Source organism: Pterocles gutturalis, unplaced genomic scaffold (genome assembly GCF_000699245.1).
Source record: "Pterocles gutturalis isolate BGI_N339 unplaced genomic scaffold, ASM69924v1 scaffold2588, whole genome shotgun sequence".
NCBI classification, from domain to species: Eukaryota; Metazoa; Chordata; class Aves; order Pterocliformes; family Pteroclidae; genus Pterocles; species Pterocles gutturalis.
The window spans coordinates 1-8,314 of record NW_010125211.1 but is presented as its reverse complement, the minus strand read 5'-3'; the positions used below and the strand labels follow the sequence as shown (position 1 = coordinate 8,314).

Below are 8,314 nucleotides of genomic sequence, written 5' to 3'. Positions count from 1 at the left end.
CAGCAAATGAAAGCTAGTCCACCTGAGCAGCAATGCAACTACTTGTGTGTGCGACAATCGGGTGGTGGGTTTGCGCATGCCAGCTTATAAACCACCTTGTTTAGCAACAGAGCTACATTGCAGGTGTGGAGAATCCATGTTTATCCTATAGCCTGGTGGTGGGTACTTTCCTCCCTCCTACAGAACACCTGCACATGAGAGGCAGCAATCACCTGACAGGCTGGCAAGTGGCTTTTTCACAGTAGCTTTACAGCTTGGGAAGTCAAATATTTTGATAGAAATTCTTCTAAGAGCAGTGTGCTTCAGTACATGCTTAAATGACCAGCAACTACCAACTACTGGAGCTGATGATTTTGCTTTAACTTGGGCTTTTATCTCCCCAACACAAGGCTACTTGTGATATTATAATAGCTTGCTAATGGGACACCTGTGAGCAGAACAGCAATGGGTAGTGCCAGGAGGTTGGCTTGTTACATCCAGAAAAACAAGAGTGCCCGGACAGAGAGGTGCTCAGGGACTTGTGAAAGCTGGACTGCAGCAGGTACTGGACATGCCTGTACATGAAGGAAGCAGTTAGTGCTTTGCTCTAACGTTCATGCCAGTATTGACCTTTGAGTACACATATACACCCACAAATCTACTTCCCCCGGGTCAAAGCATTCCTTTGCTATTCATGTAAGCATTTCAAGAGCATTGCAATTAGGAAAGAGGCCTCAGTTTTCAGAGGGGTTACAAAAGCAGCACCAGTATTCTCTTACAGTGACTTCAGTCAGCAATCTAATAATTCAGGTTTTTGACAGATGTGCAGTTTTTACACAGAAGTCTGGCTCTGGGTGCACTGGAGAGCAGACCAGGCAGAGCTGGAACCTTGAAGAGACACAAGCAGCCAGAAGCAACTTGCATCTACCACCTGCAGTGGTAAATGTGCCCTCCTTTCCCAGCTGCTCCACAAGCCCCATACCTTACTTTTGTAACTGCCAAGCAGCCACAAATTACCACTTAAAGCACTTTTTTTCCCCTCTTAATAGTGAGTGTCATGCTGAACCCTAAAGGGGAATGCTTGTGCACAAAACTACAAAGGAAGAATATGGCAGTAGCGGGAGACTCTGTCTAGCAGAACCCATTCTAAATGCCTGCCTCCCCCACAATGGCTGCAAGCTTATCATACACCACTTCTTAAGTAGTATACTCTTGCTAAAGTGTTAGTGTGCAGGTAGTACTGTACCTGCATGTTTTCAAAAGCTTTCAGGCAGAAATTAATGAAGAGCTACAACTACCAATTTTCTCTTTTCACAGGAAATAACCCCATCCCTTGTAGCACACAAGGAAACACTACTGAAGCTCTTCTAGCATACAGTCACTGAATTCAGCTGAAGGGCATTAAGCTGTAGACCAATGTTTGTATTCCATCAGCTGCCCTTCCAACAACTCAAACTTCAGTTCTGCTTATGGAAGTTAAGTAGAGAAGCAAATAAAACCACAACTAGGCAGAGTGGCTCTAGAAATTTATTTTCAGAGCTTAGTGCTTCAACTATGATTAAAATACTTAAGCAGTTTAAAAATGCTACTGACTGGGTACTAGAACTAGACAAGAGTACAACTAACACCATTACTTTCATGCACTGACAGATACTAGTTTGCTCATGCCACTGAAGTAGGATCTTTCTCGTTCACTCATCGCTTCAAAATGTAGGGGTCTTCTACAGAAGTTGCATTCAGCTGACGAATGTGGTTTCAGCTCCAGACCAACATCCTTCCATGTAGCCAGCAGTTTTTCTGTTAAGAATAGAAAAGTTCATTAAGATAAATGCTTAAGATAGTGGATTGCTTTGCAGAAGCAGCAGAGTAGTGTCAGCATACTTATCCCTCCTCATTTGCTAGGAGAGTAATAGGAATCCCCTGTGACACAATTTACTGTGACACAATTTACCTCTTGAGTGAGAAGACTGGGCTGCAACTAAGTCTCAGCTATCCTCATACCACCTCTTCTGACAGGATCAGGAAGTAGCTACTTTCCCTGGACAGATCCATGTTTAAGACAGGTCAACAGCTCAGTTGAGGAGAACAGATTTATTTGGACCCAGGCAGCAAATGAAGATTGGTTTGGACAATGCACGAGCAGAGCCGGCTGTGACAGGACTGCACTGGCCTTGCAGGCTCTATTCTAGGGTGCAGTCCACCAGCCTTCACATGTCATGCTCAAAGCAGGTTAAGAGCAGAAATATGCGCTATGTATGCTGCAGCAGTGGAAAGACACTTCAAGTTTTAGATGTCACTAGCTAGACAGTGTCTCCTAGTCTCATTTTTGGTACAAAGACTGCACAGACAGCCCAGTATTTTCATTGCACTGATGCAAGAATCCACTCACCAAGAAAATAGCTCATCATCTGAGGGGTGTGGTGAGGTGTAGGGGCAATACGTAGCAGCTCTTCTCCACGGGGAACTGTGGGATAGTTGATTGCTTGGACATAGATGCTGTGTTGGCTCATCAGCTTGTCACAGATCTCTGTATTTTTAGCAGCATCTGCAACCTAAAGTTCAAAATCGTAAGTTACAAGATCAACCAAAATATGCAAGGTGGAACTGTCAGCCCAACTTAGCTAGCTACAAGAATCAAACAGGACTAGTCTTCCTTGTGCCACTGTAAACAGCATATACGTCAGAAAGAAGGGCTAAAAGGCGGTGCTGTAGAGCCCTTTGGGCGCAAGCATACCATTGCAGCCTAGGCAGCTAGCTGTTTATACCTGAAAACTTTTTTACTAGCTTGGTACCAGTTTCCTGGCTTTCTGTATACTGTTAGATTGTGGGTTTCATACACTTTATCATTCTGCTTTACAACATTTATAGCAGGCTGAGCCCAACTTAAGCCAGGCTCCTAGCACATCGCTGCTGAATGCCAGGATGGGTTTGAACGTTGTGAATGTTAGCTAATACCTGAAAGTGTGATGTGACCACGGACAGGAAAACAGGCACCTCGGTCCTGTACTCACCCTTATTGGAATGATGTGACTGGGGCAGTGCACCACAGGAAGCCCTGCATCCATCAGCATCTGTCTCATAAGCTTCACATTGCGCTGGTGCTGGCGCCTCAGAACTTGCCCCTCTGCACTCTTCAGAGTTCGAACAGATTCTAGGGCACCAGCTAAGAGCATGGGTGGCAGGGACGTTGTGAAAATAAAGCCAGCAGCATATGAACGAACAGTGTCTATTAGAGAACTTGTACTGGATATGTATCCTCCTACACAACCAAATGCTTTGCCTGAGGAAAAAAAGAAAGGTGACTAAGCTTATTCCTTCCATCCATTTGAATGCCTTGAAGTATTATATCCTTTCACCTGAAGGAATGAGTTACTGTGACTACATTAAGTATGTAGTCAAAACAGGCAACTGTTCTAGCTCTTCCCCCCAAATCTTTTATTTAGTCAGCATGTTTTTAAGCCAATCCTGACAACATGGATGTAGTTATTATACAGCAAGGACAGTTCAAGGTACTCTCAAATACTGAAGTTTTAGTTTTGGGGAAGACCTTGTAAGTGCAATCATCAAGCACAGACTTCAGTAGTGACTACAAGAGTCAACACTAAGTCACTCAGGAGATTTAAAATAATCTGTTCCAGAGATGCTAGAAATAGCCTATGCTCCTAAGGAGCACACAAGGTTGTTACTGTGATTATGTGGTCAATACCAGTCCCCCCTTCCAAATGTTCAGGTACCAGAAGAGAGCCACAGATAGCATCAGGGTGTCTGGTGGATGCTTCTGTTTCTATTAGGCCATCACCCAAGACTGTAAGTTTCAAAGCCATGAACTTTCCTACTAAATTTTACTTATGTTTTGGAAGCTGTTTAAACAACTTCCCAATTTGCAGCAGTAAACTTACTCCTAAGCCTGCATTCTACTCAGATAATAGCAGTTGCCTCTGTTCTTGACAAATCTCTTTACATAACTCCCCCTCTCAGGTTTCTAGATTAGGAGCACTCCATTTCACATAAAAGAACTAAGTACTACTAAATATAGAATACTACCCTACTAGCATTCTCACCTGAATTTATTCTTGAGTTTTATAATATGCAACTGGAAGACTTTTTGCTAGCTTGTTTAAAGAAAAAAAACCCCAAAACAATGCTACCTTAACTGATTTGCAAGGCAGTGTAAGTAGCTTAACACAAGCTTTTCAAACTGTGGGGCATACTTAAATCCTTTGGGCTTTTTGAAAAATCCTAGCCCCCAACAGCCCTTAGCAAGGTCATTTGAATAGACTGATTTTGAGTTAACCAACTTAATTTGGCTGCTCAGCAGCTTTGCTGCCTTAGCTCCTGTAAAAGTGCCAGCCCATGCATACCAAGCGTTCCAGAGATGATGTCCATCTTGTGCATGATTCCATCCCGGTCTCCTATACCACCACCTCGAGCTCCATACAGCCCCACAGCATGCACTTCATCCACAAAAGTGATTGCCCCGTGCTCATGGGCCACATCACACAGCTCTTCCAGAGGACAGACTGCACCTAGGAACCAAAGCAATGACTGGTAGGTTAGGATTCTCTGTACGCAGCTTGGATAAGCACCAGAAGTACCCCCAAACACTAGGCATTTCAGAAGACTATTTTTGTGTAAACCCTTACAGCACTGTACACTTTTAGACCTAAAATACAGATTATTTGAGCACTAACTACACTGGAAGGAGAGGGAAAGGCTTGATGTCAACTTACCATCCATTGAGTGAACAGTTTCAAATGCAACAATTTTTGGGGTAGATGGATCAGACTTCTTCAATAATTCTCGAAGATGGTTGACATCATTATGGCGAAATATGTGTTTTGGCACCCTGCTGTTTCGGATCCCCTGGATCATGGAGGCATGGTTTCCAGAATCAGAGTAGATCTCACAGCCTGAGGGAACAGCCCAGTTACACTTTTAAATATAGAAAGCATGAACTGATTCCCAGCACTGCTTTATGTATGGGAAGTGTTCAAGCAGCAAGGGTAGCATGTTCTAGTCAGTAATACTCTTGATCAAAAGAGCAAGTTACAGATCATGAAGCACGAATATTTAAGGCTTATTTTAGCTGTTTAAACTAACACAAATTGAGCCTAAGGAAATACAGAAGGGTTTTTCCAAGTCCTTAATATTTTTATCTAACTCTCTTCTGAAGTTAAAACAAATTTGTCCTGAACTACAGGGGAGGGGTAAAGAGAAAGAAGATCATACCCACAGGTGGGAGGACAAATTCCTGCAGCCTCATTTTCAGGCTGAATTTACATGCAAGAGCAGAAGACTCTGCTTTTCATCCAATGTCTTCTGCATTTCCTAGCTCCTACACCTCAATCTCAGTAGGCTGCTACTATGAATTGCATAAGTTGAACATAATTTGAATATGGTATTCAGAAAAACCCATATTTTGCTGATCGAGTAGGATGAATCCTCACTTTGAGTAGCCATTTGTAAAATGTGCACCCAACTGCTTAGGGCAGGGTTGTGTTTTTTGTGGTAAACAGTGGGTGCAGTTTGAGATCTTACCTGGCAGCATTTTAGCTAGAGTGAAGAGAGTGGAGTCATTGGCTACAAAGCAAGATGAGAACAGCAGTGCTGCATCTTTTCCGTGAAGATCAGCTAGTTCTTTTTCCAAATCAACATGAAATTTACTTGTTCCTGAAATATTTCTTGTGCCTCCTGCTCCAGCACCATGTTGTTTTTTTACAGAGGGCCCAAAGAGAGGCATCAGCATTACTGCATGACACAGATGAATAAAGGATCACTGCCCCAAAATCATCATCCGTACTGTCCTAAAAAGGAATTGGCTGCAAAAAGCCACTGTTAGGTTGCAGGTCTTTGAGCAACCTGCACAACTCAGGAATTCAATAAGCTAAGAAATCAGTTACCAAGTACAGCTGCAATATACCATCCAGTTTATCTGGTAACATCTGGGGGCTTCTGAGGAAAATTTAAGGAGCAGGGTCAGTGACTGACAGGTACACTGCAGCCCTGGAGCTAATCCTTAAATTACCTATCCCAGCTCAAGAGAAGAGTGTTACCAAGAGTAATACCAGAAGCAGCCCAGGGAGCACAGGATATAAATCAATTCTTCAAAAGCTTCTGCAAGGCACTATAGCTTCAAACTGCCTCTTAAGGATAGGGCGCTACTCACATAACTGCTCCACACACACGAGGGTGACGACTCATCCCCAGGTAGTCATTGCTGCACCAGACAGACACCTCTTTTTTGGTGATCAGAGAATCCGTATAGTCGTCTGCCATGGGAAAGACTTGTGCCTTTCGGTTCACTGTTTTGAATACACGGTAGGTGTGATCCTTCTTCTTTTCATCTATCTTTTTCTCAAAGAACTGATCATACTGGAAGGTGGATACGGCTGAAATGAGACAGAGGCTTAAGCACACAGGAAATAGTCACAAGAGACCAAGCCTATGGGGGTTTTGCCAGACAACCTTACATTTTGGCAAGTTATCCTGAAGCAGATGAGAGACACTCTCTGGTTTTTGCTTCAGCACAATATCCTTAAGCTTCTTGAGCAAGCCACTCCGCTCTTCTCCTTCAGTCTCAATGTTCCTCACTGTGGAAGTAGTCGGTATTTTAGCAAATTCTGTACCTGCAGACATTGTAATAAACTCCAGTGAGCTCAGTTTGAAACAAAATAATGTAAGTTGAGTTCAGCAAAGCAAACATTTTAAGTAACTCTAACTCTTCATTCTCTATGAAGTATGTGCCTGAATCCATGCACCCTTAGGATCAATTATTTTATTTGCTTACAATTTTGCATCGTACAAGACAAAAAGAAAACCTTGCTAATCAGTGACAACACAACATGTAAATTCCTTACAACACATTTCATTCATCATGACTCAGAAAACCACTCTATACAGCTACAGCATTTATCCAAAAGAGCTGGTACACAGCTAACCGAAGGCAGAGTTCTAGTTAGCCACTTCCTTTTTGTTCAGTTAGCAGACTTTATTTTTTTAAAACTATGCCACAGAAAACAAGCAGAAAAGTAAAATAAGCTTCCTGAGGCAGACAGCAAGGATTTACTGCTACTGGTGAAGAGTTCCTTCCTTTGAAGGCCAGCCCTTCCGCATCAGGATTGCAAGCCAGCCAACACCCCTTAGTTTTATAAGCCAAAAAAAAAGTGTTTGCTTGCTTTCCAGCTTGGATTTGTGCTGCTACTTGCCTAGTACCTTGATGCAGTTTCTTCCATCTCTGGATATACCACCTTTGCCTATACCAGCACCCTGGTAAAGCTCTCTTCAGTTTTAAGCATCCACTTTGGGTGCAAGCTTAACAGCTCGATTCACATATTTAGAGCCAATGTATCAAAACACAGCATACAGTACTGTCGCACCAAAATCACCCAGAAGAAACACTGCACAATACTGCAGGTAAGCTTTTAACGCTTATGTTCTCCAAGAGCTTCTTATTGCAGCCTCCCATAATCTTGCCTGCACAATTTAAGTGGTGACTGTTAGGCTTGGCACACTCTAGGGCAAAGTCAGACACCAGCAGCTCTTGGAAGGAACTAATGCTTCAGCACACAGAATACGTACCTTTCCTGTCCGCCTGTATTTCCTGCACATCCTCTTGGAGTTCTAGGCTGGCTTTGCAGAAAACATTACTGTTCTTATGATTCATCTGAGCTGCCAGGAATGGGCATTTGGTAGCAGAGCTCTGGCTAGCAGCAGCAGGTGGGTGGCCAGCAGGTGGCTGGGATGCATCTGTATTCTGTTGGGCCAGCTCTTTGGCATTTTTGGCCTCTGAGGTGGGGGTAGAGAAAGAAAAGCACTTCAGCTTCACCATTTTAATACATGACTTAAGCTTTTCCATCCATTACCTTCACAATTAATTTGGTACAAGCCATTCAGAACTATTTCACTGCACAGTCAGATTTTTATACGAGCATAAAACCCCAGCAACACCCAAGGGGCATCTGATTTAAGATGCTAGATGTGGCACTGTGCCCTTTGAGGAAAAAACCCTTCTCTCCTTCATCCTCTAAGGGGAGATCTTTTGAGGCATTTGGCTGTTTTCAGCCACCAGCCCTTCCTCTGCAGCAAGCCTCAGCCCTTTCCTGAGTGCCAGGGTAAGAATGCCCCGAGGAATGTCCCCGGGCGGGTGAGGAGCCGCTCGGCTGTGAGCGCTGCCAGCGCCGGGGGGCAGATCCCGCACCGCAGCGGCGGGGGGGGTCCTCCCAGGCCGGCCTCCGCTCTGTGCCGTGCTCAATACCACAGACACTTACAGAATGAAGCAACCCTTGACTGCCCACGCCGGAAGTTTCCTTCTATGACCTACGATGTCTGTACATAC

The 8,314-nt window shown here is 43.9% G+C and overlaps 1 protein-coding gene across 1 annotated transcript; it reads right to left on the bottom strand.

Annotated features, from left to right (window-relative positions):
• Positions 1 to 1,493: 1,493 nt before the first annotated feature.
• ALAS1 (aminolevulinate, delta-, synthase 1) lies at positions 1,494 to 7,764 on the bottom strand (the record flags this gene model as incomplete). The annotated part of the gene is made up of 9 exons (XM_010078459.1): positions 1,494 to 1,776; positions 2,369 to 2,531; positions 2,991 to 3,259; positions 4,341 to 4,505; positions 4,710 to 4,889; positions 5,518 to 5,701; positions 6,145 to 6,368; positions 6,450 to 6,605; positions 7,558 to 7,764. Coding segments are annotated over 9 exons (1,709 nt in total), but the record flags the coding sequence as incomplete, so codon positions are not given.
• Between the last annotated feature and the right edge of the window lie 550 nt (positions 7,765 to 8,314).